This window comes from Calonectris borealis, chromosome 1 (assembly GCF_964195595.1).
Source record: "Calonectris borealis chromosome 1, bCalBor7.hap1.2, whole genome shotgun sequence".
Classification (NCBI taxonomy): domain Eukaryota; kingdom Metazoa; phylum Chordata; class Aves; order Procellariiformes; family Procellariidae; genus Calonectris; species Calonectris borealis.
In genome coordinates this window covers 202,847,427-202,864,569 of record NC_134312.1, presented here as the reverse complement: position 1 = coordinate 202,864,569, position 17,143 = coordinate 202,847,427, and the positions used below count along the sequence as shown (strand labels likewise).

General features: G+C 43.0%; 1 protein-coding gene across 2 annotated transcripts in view; it reads right to left on the bottom strand.

Moving 5' to 3' along the window:
• Positions 1 to 12,439, bottom strand: part of ALKBH8 (alkB homolog 8, tRNA methyltransferase) — a 51,459-nt gene extending 39,020 nt beyond the window's left edge. Inside the window, exons 1-6 of one of the 2 annotated variants that reach the window (XM_075140065.1) lie at positions 12,353 to 12,439; positions 10,356 to 10,496; positions 7,349 to 7,589; positions 6,187 to 6,318; positions 5,208 to 5,303; positions 3,688 to 3,792 (exon numbers count right to left, since the gene is read on the bottom strand). In XM_075140065.1, the coding sequence (XP_074996166.1) occupies positions 3,688 to 3,792; positions 5,208 to 5,303; positions 6,187 to 6,318; positions 7,349 to 7,589; positions 10,356 to 10,496; positions 12,353 to 12,370 (733 nt within the window). In that variant the 5' untranslated portion in view covers positions 12,371 to 12,439. Of the gene's footprint in view, positions 1 to 3,687; positions 3,793 to 5,207; positions 5,304 to 6,186; positions 6,319 to 7,348; positions 7,590 to 10,355; positions 10,497 to 11,394; positions 12,148 to 12,352 lie in introns of those variants that run through there. The other variant, XM_075140064.1, reaches the window with a different exon arrangement.
• Positions 12,440 to 17,143: the final 4,704 nt, after the last annotated feature.

Here is a 17,143-nt window from a genome sequence, read left to right as displayed (position 1 = left end):
GTCCAAGTAGACCACATCCACTGCCTTTCCCTCATCCACTAGGCGGGTCACCTGGTCATAGAAGGAGATCAGGTTGGTCAAGCAGGACCTGCCTTCCATGAACCCGTGCTGGCTGGGCCTGATCCCCTGGTTGTCCCGGACATGACTCGTGAGCGCCCTCAAAACCAACCGCTCCATGATCTTCCCCGGCACCGAGGTCAGGCTGACCGGCCTGTAGTTCCCCGGATCCTCCTTCCGGCCCTTCTTGTAGATGGGAGTCACATTGGCGAGCCTCCAGTCGTCCGGGACTTCCCCAGTTAACCAGGACTGCTGGTAAATGATGGAGAGCGGCTCGGCAAGCTCCTCCGCCAGCTCCCTCAGAACCCTCGGGTGGATCCCATCCGGCCCCATAGACTTGTGAACGTCCAGGTGGCATAGCAGGTCATGAACTTCATCCTCTTGAATTATGGGGGGTTTATCCTGCTCGTCATCCCTGTCTTCCAGCTCAGGGGGCTGAGTACCCTGAGGATAACCATTCTGACTACTAAAGACTGAGGCAAAGAAGGCGTTGAGTACCTCAGCCTTTTCCTCGTCCTCGATGGCAACGTTCCCCCCCGCATCCAATAGAGGATGGAGATTCTCCTTGGCTCTCCTTTTGTCATTAACATACTTATAAAAGCATTTTTTGTTGTCTCTCACGACAGTGGCCAGGTTGAGTTCTAGCTGGGCTTTTGCCTTTCTAATTTCCTCTCTGCACGACCTAACGCGATCCCTGTACTCTTCCTGAGTTGCCTGACCCTTCCTCCACAAGTGATAAACTCTCCTTTTTTCCCTGAGTCCCAGCCAGAGCTCCCCGTTCAGCCAGGCCGGTCGCCTTCCCCGCCCGTTCTTCTTGCGGCACATGGGGACAGCCCGCTCCTGCGCCTTTAAGACTTCCTTCTTGAAGAACGTCCAGCCTTCCTGGACCCCTTTGCCCTTCAGGACCGTCTCCCAAGGGACCCTCTCGACCAGTGTCCTGAGCAGGCCAAAGTCCGCCCGCCGGAAGTCCATGGTAGCGGTTTTGCTGGCCCCCCTCTTTACTTCACCAAGTATCGAAAATTCTACCATTTCATGGTCGCTAAGCCCAAGCCGGCCTCCGATCACCACATCTCCCACCAGCCCTTCTCTGTTCGTGAACAGCAGGTCAAGCGAGGCATCTCCCCTGGTGGGCTCGCTTACCAGCTGCGTCAGGAAGTTATCCTCCACACACTCCAGGAACCTCCTCGACTGTTTCCTCTCTGCCGTGTGGTATTTCCAGCAGACGTCCGGAAAGTTGAAGTCCCCCAGGAGAACAAGGGCTAGCGACTGGGAGACTTCTGCCAGCCTCTGGTAGAATATTTCGTCTGCCTCCTCTTCCTGGCCAGGTGGTCTATAACAGACCCCCAGCAGGATATCTGCCTTGTTGGCCTTCCCCCTCATCCTTACCCACAAGCACTCGACCTCGTCATCACTACCATCGAGCTCTAGACAGTCGAAGCATTCCCTAACATACAGGGCTACTCCACCGCCTCTCCTTCCTCGCCTGTCCCTTCTGAAAAGCTTATAGCCGTCCATTGCAGCACTCCAATCGTGCGACTCATCCCACCATGTTTCCGTGATGGCGACTAAGTCATAGCTACCCCGCTGCACAATGGCTTCCAGCTCCTCCTGTTTGCCGCCCATGCTGCGGGCATTGGTATAGATGCACTTGAGCTGGGCTGCCGATTTCTCCCCTGACATTGGCGTGCGGTCCCTAGGCTCTTCTCTAGAGAGCCTGGTTTTATCCCCTTCCCCCTTCGAACCTAGTTTAAAGCCCTCTCGATGAGCCCCGCCAACTCACACGCGAGAATCCTTTTCCCCCTGCGAGACAGCTGAACTCCGTCCGTCGCCAGCAGGCCCGGTGCCGTGTAAACCTCCCCGTGGTCAAAGAAGCCAAAATTCTGTCGATGGCACCAGCCCCTGAGCCACGTGTTGATCCGATGAGTTTTCCTGTTCCTTTCGGTGTTCCGCCCTGCCACTAAAGGGATCGAGGAAAACACTACCTGTGCTCCCGATCCTCCCACCAGTCGCCCCAGCGCCCTGAAGTCCCTTTTGATCCCTTCGGGACTTCTCCCTGCAACCTCCTCGCTGCCAGCCTGTATAACCAGTAGTGGGTAGTAATCGGAGGCCTGCACGAGACCAGGGAGTTTCCTAGTAATGTCCTTCACCCGGGCCCCAGGGAGGCAGCAGACTTCCCTGTGGGATGGGTCCGGCCGACAAATTGGGCCCTCGGTCCCCCTCAGAAGGGAATCACCAATGACAATTACCCTCCTTTTTTTCTTAGCGGAGGCAGTCGTAATGTGTGGGGCTGGCTGCCTCGCCTCGGGCAACCCCCTGGATGGGCCTTCATCTTCGTCCTCGTTCGTCTGGCCCTCAAGTTCCAGAGCCCCATATCTGTTGTGTAGGGGCAGCTGGGAAGGTTGAGGCGAGGAAGGCCGGCCGGGGGTTCGCCTGGCGCCCCGAGCAGGGACCTGTGATGATTGATGATTGACCTTAGCAAAAAGCACAGCTTTTGCTGTGCTTCTGCACAGTGATTCATTCCCTAGAGGTGTGATTAGAAGCAAATTTCTCTTCAGATGTCTCCAGTTTGGGAAAGATTATAGAAACAGAATAATTTCTTATTCCTCAGGTAAGGGAACATTGCTTGCATCATACTTAAGAGTCCACATATTATATATATTAACATTATATCATATGTACTAACAGCAAGAGCCGTTTCCTGGAGACTGTATGCACAGTACAGGGAGCAAGAAGAGTTTGGAGTGAAAAAATGCACTTGAGTACAAAACCAAATATGACTATTTATTCCTGTATCTTTTTATGTTTAGTTTCCATGTTATGGCCTTGGACTCTGAAACACCATCAATTTCCATAACAGTAGTATCAAGAAACGTACTTCTAAACACAAGCTCCCGGGTTCAGAAACCAGTATGAAGACCTTAGTTTTGATTCAAAGCATTCCTGGTCACAGAGGAAATACACTAAGCAGGTGCTTAAATCCTGTCCCTACACCATGCCACATTTAGATGCTATTCCCTTCTGATTTTCAGTTAAGTTGCACTGGTTTGGCTGGGATAGAGTTAATTTTCTTCACCGTAGCTTGTATGGTGGTGTTTTGGATTTGTGATGAAAACAGTGTTGAGAACACAGGGATGTTTTAGTTATAGCTGAGCAGCGCTCACACAGCATCAAGGTCCTTTCTGGTTCTCATGCTTCCCTGCCAGCGAGTCGGCCAGGGGTACACAAGAAGTTGGGAGGGGACGCAGCTGGGACAGCTGACCCCAACTGACCAAAGGGATATTCCATACCATATGACATCGTGCTCAGCAATAAAACAAGGGAGAGGTTTACCGGGGATGCCATTGCTCAGGGACTGGCTGGGCATCGGTCAGCAATTGTTTGGGGGTTATTTTTGCATCGTTTGTTTTTCTTTGTTTTGTTTTCCTTTTCTTTCCCCTTTTTTTTTTTTTTAAACTTTTTAAACTGTTTTATCTCAACGCATGAGTTTTCTCACTTTATCCTTCCAATTCTCTCCCCTATGTCAATGAGGGGGAGTGAGCGAGTGGCTGTGTGGTGCTTACTTGCCTACCAGGGTTAAATCACAATGTAAGGTAAAGAGCTTCAAAAATTTTGAAGGACAAATAAACTTACCTTGTCCAGGTTCATACTGATTTACAGTCAGTTGATCAGGTTTATGTTTGATATATCCCTGCTTCAAGCACTTCTCCAAGAATAGGTCGCAAATTTCAGGAATACCTAGTTATAGAAACAAAACTGTGAGCAAAACAGGATAGCTCTTTACATTTTTATCCTTTCTTTTTACAATAAATATAATAACTGGACAAAATATATAGAAACAGCTTCATAGATACATTAGTCCATCTTTAATAATGATCACTCTGCATTTGCTGCAACACACACATCAGAACTGGGGGCCTGATCTGCAAGTCCGATATATTTATAACATCTCACAATCAGAAAGGCCATTCCTCCAAAGCCTCTGCATTCAGAAGCGGACCAGGTCCACTCCTTACAAATGCAAACTGCGCTATCTGCACATAAATAAAAGCATATCGAATCAGAGGCAAAGTTTCCACCAACTACAGTAAAAAAGTTGCAGTCAAGAAGCAAAATTATTATGCAGAAAATCAGAAGTTGTGCAGAGAGCTATCAAAAAAAATTTACCCCCTAAAAATTTGTTACTGAATTAGATTAAATATCACCAAAAAAAACCTGCTGAAGTTAAACTGGTTTTGAAACAGGAATGAAAGTTACAGTCCTTCACTGAATATTTGGTTTGCTATTTTACCCAAGGACTTCACTGTAAAATTCTATTGGAAGTAACACCCACAAACATGTTGGTAACATCCCTTTCATGAATCTATTGATTTATTTTTTAATTGTTCTCTTCCAATGAAGTGTTTGTGCTTTTCTCACACATAAAATATTCTAGCTGTGAGACTAGAAAACAGCCCAAATATCAGTGCTTTTATGATTATAAAGCTTCACTGTTAAAACCACAGTGTAACCAGAATCCTCCTGTTGGAAGCTACATCCACCCCAGTACACATGCATCACCTTAAACACTTTCAAGTTTTATAGGAATTTAACTCCCCTATTTTACTATTTTTAAATCTAAGACTATAAGATGACTCACTCGCTTTTCTCTGACTCACAGCTCTCAACTCTAAACAAGAGTTATTCAAACCTTTTCAAAATTGCTTTCACTCCAAAGAAAATTTTATTTTGGTGTGCATCCAGCAAGCTTCAAGCTAGTCAAGATAAATATACACAGCAATATACATCACATTCCCCAAACAAATGAATATGTAATTTGTAACACATAATTGTTTTACAAAACAAAAGCTAAAAAAGAATGACAATTACAATCCCAAAAGCCTTATCTGACTAGACCTCAACAAAGGGCAGCAGCCCTTGGCTGCAAGTGATTCAGAAACAAGCTTCAAGCACTCACAGCAATTTGGAGTGGATCCCATTCAAAAGCACTGTTCAGTGCGTGCTTAAGACACAGTGAAGGCTCTCCTTTTGTTAGAATATCACCTCTCCTTTAATTAAAATCTCACATCCATATCTCAGTGGGGCTTAAAGGCTTTATATAATGGTTCAAACATCAGCGAGAAATAACTATGATTTAATAGGGGAGTTCTCACCTCCAGGTAAAGGTTTGTCTTTATCAACATTGTTGTTATCATAGCAAAACTCATATCCAAAATGTTTTACTCTTCTATGCTTTAAAGTCTTCTGGGCTGTAAAAACACACGAGTTTAAAGTAAGATTAGACTACATAAAACAGTATAGGCAATTTACTATGCTTCCCTATTCCATCTGACATGTTAAATCTAAAGATTCTTTAATTAGCAGTTGAAACAATGTGTGTGACCCTTGTTCTCCACGGCACACACTTCTTCTGCCTTCCTACCTTTTGTATTTGCATCAAGCATCACATTCAGCACTGTTTGAAGTCAAACTGATGGTGTTTTTGTACATGCAAAAAGTAAAGAGTACCAATTTTCTTGAGCCACGTTTAATGCATCTTTATTCTTGCCCTGATGTCTGAACTTGCACTTGATTAATATCCTATGGATACAACAGGATCCTTCACTTTCACCAATTACCAAGTTACATGTTAGCTAAGGTCAATATAACCCTTTGTGTTATTCCAAGGAACAGAATTTACACAGGAACCTTGAAGTGAATTCCAAGAACAATTAATTTATTAAGAGATTTAACTCCACAGAGCTCAAGTGAAAGCACAAAAGTGTCTGGAATGCATGTCTCTCTGATTTCTTTTTGATTTAAGAGAAGATGCAGCCCCTTGGACATCAAATTACAAGGGTAACCTTCACAGAACAGTCTTGTGCTTGGCATAAGACACCTAAAAAAGACTTTAGTTGTTTCTAGATGCAGGAATATTATTCAAGTAAATCCATACCAGAACACCAATTCAGACCACTTGCGCCCAGGAGTTTATCATTTGCAATATAAGACCCAATTTCTAAAATACTAAGAACAAATACACAAGGATTTCAAACAATACATTTATCAAGATGTAGACTTCTTGTAAACTGGAACTGTAGGAAAAAACAGCATAAAAGTATGGTAGGTCTGGATTTCTATAGTTTTGCCTACCGGTTTGAGTATCTTCATCTCCTATCCAGTCAATACTTTCTAACATCCTCCTTTCTTCCTCTGGAGAAATAATCTTTTCAACGACCATTAGGCCTGGAGGCAAGCTTGTAGGAACAGCATTCTGCCAGAAAACTAGGGTGTATGGAGAAAGAGAATATTGTCACTGTTTAGAGAAAATAAAACCATGTGTTCCCTATAGGCATATTTATTATGTATGAGAATATAGTATAGCTGTAGAAATATTTACTTTAATGATACAATGGAGCCCTCATTGGGATCTTATTTGGTGAATGAATGATCCCTTTTTGGCATGATAAAACAGGATGAGGCCTAAGTTTTGCATCATGCAAAGCACTTTCTAAAAATGTTACTGCATAAGACCAACAAGACTCCACACTATTCAAACGCAAAACCACTTGTGATTTTCCTGCCAAAATAATGGTAAAAAGAATTTCCAATCACTTCAGGATTCTACCTGCATCTCATTTTATTTTTATAGAACTGTCCAGGGAAGCAATCTGTAATCAAATATGGAGGAGTATAATACAATACTAGGTGAACACAAAATGTTGGTGATGGAGGGACATTCAGTTTGTTATCCTAGTAGCTTAAAAAAAAGCTATTCACTGGCAGAATGTACAGACAAACACCAGGAACCCTTCCCACTAGACGCTATAAAAACTCATAGAAAGAGCAACAGTTCTTGTACTAAGTAGCTTACAGTCAACCATAAAAAAAGCCTGAAGAGAAGGGGAAAAAAAAGCCAGAAATCTTATTGTGCCTATTTTTCTTCCTGGAGTTAAGATAGAGATAGCAAGACTAAGGTCACATAAGAAATCCAATGAACTGTCCAGAGATCTCCTGAGTCCCAATTTAGCTCCCTAATCACAAAACCTTCATGTGCAGTATTAAATGGTCTGGAAATTACCTAAATCCTTTTTCCTTTTGCCTCCAAGTAAAGGAGTTCAAATTAGAATATCCTATCATGAAATACAAGGAGCAAGGATTATTTTATGTCCTGAATCTTAGATTCTGGCTTTCATTCTCTGTGTCTACTTACAAAAACTAATGTGCTTTTAGCTATATTTACAACCTAGGAAGTAAAAGCAAAGGGAAGCAGTATGCAGGAAGTTGGATATATAGGAAAGCAGAAAAATTATACCTTTTTCCACAAAATTAATATATAGAACAATGTTTTGGCCAAAGTCTTCCAGGGTTACTTCTTTCCCATTAAGGGCATCAAAGGCTTTCTTGGCTTCTTCTGCTGTCCCATATTTCACAAATGAGTATGGTTTATTCGGTGGCATTAAGAGTGTTTCCACCTGTCCATATTCTTCTACTATCCTGAGCAGTTGGTGTCTACTCATCCCATTACCGAGACCAGCATTGGCAATAACCAGGGTCTAATTGAAGAGGAATTTAAAAAATGGAGAATTAGTGATTTCTGTTGGTCCATTTAAAAATAACACTCTACCAAGACAGCAGCTCTATAAAGAAAAATTAAGCAAGCCCCTGAGTACTGTTTTATGTATTCCACACAAGATATTTACACTTCAATGAGCATGGTATATGAGACTAAGGTAACCTTTGTTTGCCCAGCACATATTCTGGCAGAAAAGCTTGCAACCTCTATCAGAGATACCTCCTCAATTAATGCTTGTAGTTACTATTACAAGAGCATTTAAGCTTCGAACTAGCATGTGTGTGTCAAGTGTACTGCAGGCAAGCAGTGACACTGGCACACATAATTTTGGAGGTTTCTAAAATGGAATTTTTCTAGAGACCTGCTACCACTAACAAAAACAAACAGAAAAACCTCTGAAGACTGTGATTTTTTTTTTAAGAAAGGTTTTCTCACCTTTGCCAAGGAGCCTCCCCAAGCATAGAGAGATTGATATTCCCAGTTCCACCTCACGTGCCCCATACATCAGGTTCACCAAAAAAAAAAAAAAAGCAGCAGCCTCTAGAAACAGAGCATCTAGTTCTGCTCCAGCACTCTTATCTGAAAATTCTCCTTCTTGTTTTTATAAACAAAAGGGATTTATATCCCACCCTTAGTTAACACAGATTACTTTATGCACAATGGCTAATTGCTTAATTCTATGCTTTCATAGTGATTTATGTCCAAAATTGTCAAGGAGTATGCAGTTTGTGAGGACTGTTGCTGGTTTGCTGAATATTAGAAGAAACACCAAAACAGAACCTTTCAAAGGACTATTATTCAAGAAATATCCTTTAAAAATACATAGGCTTTTTCAAAATAAATTAACAAGTTTTTTTCACATCCAAATAGCTATATGCCATAACTGGATGTTCAATCTAATCATGGTGGTTGAAAGCAGTTTAAGTCCCTTTTTAAGGCCAAATGAGGATGCAGTCTTGAAGTTTGATTGAGCTCCGGTGACTCCAAACAGCTAGCAACAATTTATTCAGATTGACCCCCATGTAATACTTTCCCGAAAACGTTCAGACAATCTTTTTCTTAAAGTCTATAAATGTTCTATGACCTTTTCTGAAGGCAGCTGGTAAAGTGTTCAATTGTTTCAAATGATAGCATTGCACTTCTCTAAAAGACAGAAAATTAGGTTTAAAACTAAAGAGAAGAATTATTAAGAAAAAAAAAATTATATAGTGAGCACGCCTGAGGTATTGCTGTGATTATGCCTATTGTGATGGCTCTGTTAGCACTTGTTCTTAGCACTGCATCAGGCTGTCCACTACTGATCACATTTTTCAAAGCTGACCACATTATTAATTATTGTTATTTTCTAGAATGTTATTAATGGGGAGGCCCATGTCTGTAGAGGAACCGCAGAGACTCAAACCAGTGCTTTCACCGGCTGTAGGCACTTCATCTACAAAGACCGTCACTACACAACAGCAGCATGTACAGCAATTGATCATGTTCTCCTGACTGAGCAATTTCAATATAATCAGATTCTCACACAAAGCCTGAAAGCATTTTCTGTATTCTTGACACAAGTTTATCACTAGCACTATGATTTTGTTTCATACATCACTTATTCAAAAGTTCCGTCATCAAAGAGGATCTTGCCAGACCCAAAAATTACTCTTTGGATAGATTAGATGAATAATTTGGTATCTGGGGCAGTGTCAAGGGGAACAAGTCCCAGATTACGGACCCTATTCCAAGCAACACTTGAAAAACACAGTCCCTTCTCCAAAGAGCTTACAATATACACAAGATTGCTGGGTCATTTTAGCATGTGCCCACGTGGTGTGAAATGTGAGTGAAGACTAAGCCAAATTTTGTTACAAAAAAGTATACAGATCTAACCAATGTTTCCATATTTGAATGGGAAGAATTGGGAGGATCAAGATGAACAAGGCTAGAGTAAATGATACTGCTCTACAGTGTTTCAAGCCATTAGCATCTCCCCACAACTGATGGAGGGAAATTATAAACTTCTTCCCTTTCTGTCTGCAAGTTCCTGTCACTTTTTGCAACACCAGTATCTGTGAGGTCACCCTCTCACCTGCTGTAACTTTCTACCGTGGCAGAAAACTACAGATCAAAAAGCTGAGTAGTTTTCTGTTAGGTTATAGAATAAAGTGGCTTATGGTAAAGTTCACTGAGCATCATAAGAAAGCACAATTGTGTCCTATCTTGTCCCCTTTTGTGCAAGGGAAAAGAAAATTGTCCCCTTTTCAACAGCTGCAAGTCAGTCAATCAGTTCAACTCCCACAGAACCACAGCCTAAATCAATTTAGGTGAAGAAAACAATGTGGAAAAGATTTCTAAGATAGACATGTTTTTAACAGGGTGTTTAAACGAGACAAATCATACTTGATAGAGAAGTATAGAAGAAAGAAAGATACAAAAGCTAAAACCCAGAGAAGAAAAGAAATCACACAGAGAAAGAGAAGAAGTTTATCTACTTCAACAAGGTAACATTTCCCATGCTTCCTCCTCCTCCCCAACCCAAGGAACTACTGTTTCAGATTAAAAAAAAAACCAAACAAACTTATTCAATGGCCATCAAAGTCTCTCCACAGACATTAAACTGCTGAACTACAGTTCTGCTTTGAAATCAAAGAGGCACAGAAACCCCTCAATCTCAGGAAGTGCATTTTGGAGAGGTGCATTTTAGACAAAACATATGTGAGAACAGAACACACTACCAACAAAATCAGAACTGCCAAGTTACCTGTGTGGCACGGGAGATGCACTCGATGCCCTCATGTCTCATCAATGTATGCTGAGCTCTGACCTGCTTCCTCAATACCTTCTTCTTCATTTTATGGACTTTCAAATGATCTTCACTGGTTTTAACTTCTATGCTGGTGAACTGGGAAGCAGAAGTAACAACACATAGTAAGTGTCCCACTTGAAAAATTAAATACCTCAGTCTGCTCTAGAGAGAGCCTCCCCATCTCATATGTCAGCTCTAGGATAGTAGTAAGACTTTCGATAATTCCAGATTTTGAATTATTTGACTGACAAAACTGAGTCTGCAAAGTACGTTCTTCCTCAGTCAATAGCATGGTTTTCCCCATCTCTGAAGTTTTGTTATTAAACTCTCTTTAATTAAGAATATCCCTCCCAAAAATAAAGCTTTAGACTGCCACAATGCTAGATTTCATTTTCCAGTTTCTCCTCTTCACTCTTTTATTCACAGTATCACTACAACCTGCCTGACCCTCCTGTTTTCACATAGTAGTTTCAGTTAATTTCTTTCTCTCTACAGTCTCTCCAGAGCAGAACAAGAGAAAAAATATATGTGGAGCTACCATGAGACTTGTATCGTCTTAGCTTCTAAGTTATTCATGCCTCACCAAATGCTTGAGTTGGAGATGAACTGTTCCCATTTGGTTCCTTTTTCCTAATTTCCTAAACAACAGAACAAGGAACAGACAAGGTGTGACACAACTGCCTAAACAACGGCTTTTAAAGCTGGCAGAGATGCCCTACCCCACACTGCCTGGCCTTTCACGTGCTGCTCAAGAAGCTGAAGACCTTCCCTACGTGCTGTATCATGCTTGCCAAGATCACGCACATGTCGCTGGCCCCTGAAGGCATCTCAAACAGCATCACCCGCATTGCTGAGACAGCAGAACCTTCCCTTGGTCTCTGAACTGGGCCTAAACTCTCTGCCTTGTTTGTTGCATCATTACCCAAGGCTCAATTCTCCAGGCAGAGAAACCAACAGTCTGTCTTGATTTCAGAGTTAAAGAATCACACTTAACTGTATAGAAGTGGAAAATTTTATTTGGTAGCATTTCACAGCCCCTTTACAAAGGCCAACATGACTATAAAAGAAAAAGCATGCAGCAGTGGATTATTCATTACTGTTATCACCTCCTTTCACAAGAATTAAAAAAAAAAAAAAAAAAAAAAAGGAGCTCCTGAAAATACACTGAAACAGTCTCCCCTTGCAATGCTAGCTCATCACACAACTGGCCTAAAATTACCACAGAAGTTACTGTAAAGCTTTAATGTAATGGGGGAACCTTATTTGCCGTAGAAGCCACTTCTGAAAATGAAAGTGCATCGTTACTGAAGTGGAGCTAGAGGGCAGCTGTCAGCAGAGGGAGCACCACGCTCATTTATGAAGTTTGGCAGTTCATTACTCAGTTTTGTCTTGGTTTTGTGCCGCAGACACGTAAACATAAATGTATACAGACGCTGCATACACACAGACATCAAAACTCGTGGAAAAAAATAAAATTCAGGAGTTCTGGTGAGGAGATTTAGGAGTTCCAGCATTGGCCAAACACGCCTGAAGGCGCCGGTACCTCCCTGCGGTTAACCCCACCGCACCTCTGCCCGTGACCGCCAGCACTCAACCTCCCACCGACACCCCTCAAATTCACGGGCTCTGGACACTCGTTAAAAATAATAACGATAACAGGAATAACAACAGGTATGTGCGCATGCTGCTCTGCCCTGAATAAACACGGGGAAGGGGGGGTAAAAGCTGTGAGGCAGACGCAGGGGTTGACTTGGCCTTGCCCCCCCTTCACAGCACCTCGCCCTGACAGGGCCAGGCCGCCGCGGGCGCGGCGGGGAGGGAAGCCCGCGGCAGGGGCCGCCCGCGCTCCCGATACTTCCGCGGTGCCCCGCCTGCTCCCCCACCCCCAGCCCGGAGCCGGGCGGGGCGGGGCGGGCGCTGCAACCCCGGGCCCAGCCGACGCGGCACGTTACCTGGCTGCGGGCGGCCATGTTGGGGCAGGCAAGCAGGCAGCCCGCCACCGCCTCCGCCGCTCCGTCATGGCGGCGCCCCGCCCCCGGCCCGCCCCCGGCGGGTGGGTCCTCGCTGCCGGCCGGGCGGCAGATCCCGAGAGTCTTTTCCGAGAGGCAACGTTTGCCCTGTTATCTCGGGGTGAAGGGAGGAAAACCTCTCCCGACACGAACCGGTGTTCTGTGCCAGGTTTTCCTGAGCGCCGGCGAGGGTCCCGGGGCCGGGGTCAGGCGGTTCCTCAGAGGGGGCACGTCCGTGCCCGGGTGGGTCTGGGGCCTGTGCTCACAGCGCTGAGGGAAACTTGGCGGTGTAACGAGGGGGAGAAAGCGGCCTTCCTCAGTCTCCTGCCTTGGACACGCTTGCTGTTCCACATCCTTATTCCTGCTCACCCAAATGCCAGCCGGCTTCACTTGCCTGCAGGCCCTCCCCTTGCCGCCTTTCTTCTCCAACTAGAGCCTGCTCCTTGTCATCCTCCTTCCCATCAATAAAGTCTTCTTCCAAGTCCCCAACAGAAGTAAAGCGGCCTCAGCCCCACGCCTGGCTCCACTCCTTCGCTGAGGGCAATTCAGGGCAGAGCCTCCTCCAGCACGGGAGATCCCAAAACAGCCACATCCACACAGCGGATTAAAGACAGGTCGAGGCGCTCACCCGAAGAGACCATCACCTAGACAGGCCACCGTCACAGCAGTACTGATCCCATTACGTTTGGCATGTCCCGCACTAGGGACAGAGGAAGGCAAAACCATGCCAATGCAGCCAAGGCCATGTGAAGACCAACCCTCTGGTTGTACGTATGTATTTCCTCTCGCCACTCTTCAGCTTGCTAGCCCGCTAAGGCTGCTTAGTAAACCTGTGCTATTGAGCAACCTGCGCCTCCCTGAAATGAGGCATCTCCGCAGCTTGCTGGCTCCCTGCACAAGAAAGTGATCCCTTAGATCAGAGCTAAAGCATGTAATTCTTCTCTCCCCTTTGTTTTTCTCTGCCATCATAGGCAAACCGAGCTTCATATTATGCCCCTAGATCAACACAGCCCTTTCCTTCTTCTTCATCCAAAATACTGAAGTTCAGCATTACCTACTTTTTCTGTCTTTACCTGACAAATATTCTACTTCTCACTGAGGCTTATTACCTAAAAACTGCCTTTTTTATCTCTCTATTTAAATACCAAGCTGATTTTTTTTCCTCTCTCAGCCTCCTGTGGGTATTTAACCTTTCTCAAGATCAATTAGGTGTGGGATTCCCAAGTAGGTGGTATGTAAGGTGACTGATGAGTCTGTAAACCTGTAATCAGAAGCCAGCTCCTCAGCTTTGTCCCAGATCCACACTCTGGAGGAGTCTACCCATGCTGTTAGGTGGGGCTATGCTTGCCCAGAAAAAAAAAGTATCTTTTTCTTTCCCTTGGAGCATGCCATGCCCTGCGCCAGGGATACAGCTATCCCATGTGCAGGAGGTACAAGGACACTACGGATGTGAGGCTGATGGGGCACATCCACTAGCCTGTGAAGGTAGTCAGAAAGGTGGTCCCACTTCTGTCCTTCCACCACAGTCTGTGGCATTACATCACTCTCCATCTTTGACCTACACAGTGAGTAGCAAAGTGTTGTGATAGCACAAATCTTTTGCTTGTTTTCTCATATGTACAGTGAATATTAACTGCCTGCCTAGTAAGAGTATAGCAGGGAGCTTGTTAACCTTTGCAAACATTAAGCATTAGCATCATCTGGTCTTTTTATAAGCCAGAATGAGTGGGGGGAAAGAACAACCAGGCAATGTCAACAGCTGATGTCCCTATTAAAATATTCTCTGAGGCCCTCAGCCCTGGAAACCACCAAACCTGAAAGTTACGGAAAGGATGATCCTAATGAAATTGGTTTGTAATTCATTAACAATTTGTTCTGACAAGTGGAAAATACCTGCCCAAAGGTTGTTTCTGTTAAGGGCCCATGTTCCAGTTCAAAGCCCTGATTATGTGGGCTTTCCGTTCTTCTACTTGGCTGTCCGTATGTGGTTTATCCCACTGGGATGCATTGGTGGTAGGTAAGAAGTAGAACATAGGCTAGTGGAACGTTACATCTCAGCGCACAAACCAAGAGGTTCTGGCAGCTGCCTGACCCTCTGTTCGCTAGTCATCATTTGGGTTTATTCTGCTTTATTATTTTGAAAATTGCTTTCTGGGGGAGAACAGACTCACTGTGTATTTTTATCTTGAAATATCTCTTTATGATTAGTATTGGTCAAAATTTGTGATGGATATTGCAATAACATTTCCTTTGTAAATGCATAAAGATTTTACTTCTATAAACAACATTCTCACATAGGAAAATTCACCAATTAAAAGGAAAACAGTTAAAGGCTTGTTATGGGGTTTTTAATACAAGCTTATTTTGGTCAAACCAGAACTGTTATTCCCTTTATAATTTAAGCCCCAAAGCACTGTGCAGTCCTTTCGCATGCTAGATAACACGGGTACAGACTCCTCCTACAGATATCGCAGTGCTTATTGACCACAAATAAAAATACATCTCCATATGGTTAACAACATTGTCACTGACTAACCCACAAAATAGTTCACAGAAGTGGGGATTCAAATACATTTACATTTGATGTTAATATAATGTCTGATTAAAATGCTTTGGGAGAAATCTCAATATTTCTAAAAAAAAATCCGATTTTTATAATGATAGTATTTTGTTTTTAAAATTCAGCAAATATTCTAGTTTGAAATTAAGTTTTCATAGTTTTCTTGAGAAAAAAAAATGTTGGTATCAGAAAATCTTGGCTCTGGCTGTATTTTTTTTTTAAATTGATAACCAGCAAACATGTCTTCTAAAGCAAAATGTCATGCTCCCATTTACTCATGGGCGAGAAATAAAAAGCTGCTGACTTTTCCCAGGAGCAAATTACAATACTCACTATGCTGTTAGACATTTTATCTTTGCCACATTCCCAGTGAGAGTCAAGGCATTTGTCTCTTCCTTTTAATTCCCCATCCGCTTCACATGATAGTAAGTAAACACTTCTGTTTCCTTCAGCAAACTAGAGGTTACTGGTCCGTACATGGAAAGATGATCTTACCCCCTTTTATATCAATGCAAGCCAAGCCATGCTTTAGCCTAATGTGATCACACTGGATTTCCATCACTTTCAAACCCAATTAAAAGAAAATCTCAGGAAGATAGTAGGATTTGCTGTATCAAGTCTCTTGATTTAAGAAGCTGCAGTTTAAGAATCATGACAAATAGGATATGTTTCAGAATAGCAGTTTGTTACAGAAATAAGAAGCATAAAATGCAGCTCAAAATCACCCATGACTACTACTATAGATAAGTACCGTAGTAAATGATGAGACACAAGATGAATTGTTTTAGGATAGCATTCATGTAATAGTTAAGGACTTTGACAAATATCTGTTGACCTAAATTCAAAATGTGCTACTGCTGCTGCTTGCGATAGTAAAATTCTCCTTAACAAACAAGCCAAAGGCTTATATTTTTCAGGAAGATAGCAAGGTTGGCTCTGTGCTGCACATCATTTTGATTCTGCATTTGTGCTGTTCAATGCTAGATTTCATATTTCTTTCTAAAAAAGAAAAACAGCCAAAAAACAACTTTTAAGAATTTCTTAGCAATTGCATAAGACCAAAAAGAGATGTGAGAAATCTAGAAAATCGTGGGAGTTGTGCCAGTTATTACAATGAAGGCAGGATTTCAAATACTAGCAAACAAAAATCTTTTAGTCTCAAGAGACTTAAAACTTCAAGTAATACCAGTATGCTTTCTGATTTCTAAGCTTTAGGCTACAGTCTCTTCATACCTCCAAGCTTTTTTCCGCAAACATAACACTTTGGAGTACATTTTTTTTTCCTTTCCTTTAATAAAAGCTGATTTTTTTTTTAAATCTCTAGACTTAGGGTACTGGAACTTTAAGAAATACATTAAATAGCATAAATCTCATGATAAAATTGTAAGATTTGGCAACACTGGTTTTGTGGCACAAATGCATGATTATTGGCAGGTTCACTTCCATCGTTACAAGGTACCATCCTCTTGTGAAGCAAATTTCTTTGCACAAGCAGGCAGATTTCAGTTCTGTGCTGGGACAGCTACAGATCTCGTCATCCAGAGAACCAAACCAGTCAGTGAATGTTTAGGAGTAGGCAGAGGTTAGCTAAATTGAGCACTTCTGCTATGCCATGAGATTGCATTAATGCAATATAAGCATGTTACCACAGAGAGGGGAGGAATGGTTTTAACTTCTGTTGTCAGATTGTCTGCCAAGGTGTGCCTCCATTGTTAGATCACCATTAATATCGCACTAGAACTGGGAGCATAATTCTGTAGGCTTCAATAAACAGAAATTCTTTGATCGCTTCCTGGAGAGTCCTCAGAAAATTCCTGTGAACTTTCAGGCACAAGACAGAAATTACTGTAGTTATGATGTGCATGCCACGCATCTGAAGACCTCTCGTTATCGGTACTGCCAGTCCAAAGCTCCAGCTCTTGCAAGGTTCCTACAACATATGCACACAGATGTCAACAAACAGAGCATTTCCTCATTTGAGTAAGGAAGAATCTAAGAGATGTTAGTTCCCTAGGCACAATTACTGGAAAGCGTAATATCCGTGAAGATCAACTAAAAGCTCCCAATGCAGCTCCTGATATGCTGTCTCCTGCCAGCTTTTTCTGCTCACGTAAAATCTCTCAGTGAATGGTCCTCAGCCTTCAAAGTCCCACGTGTACCAATACTAAGCAAAT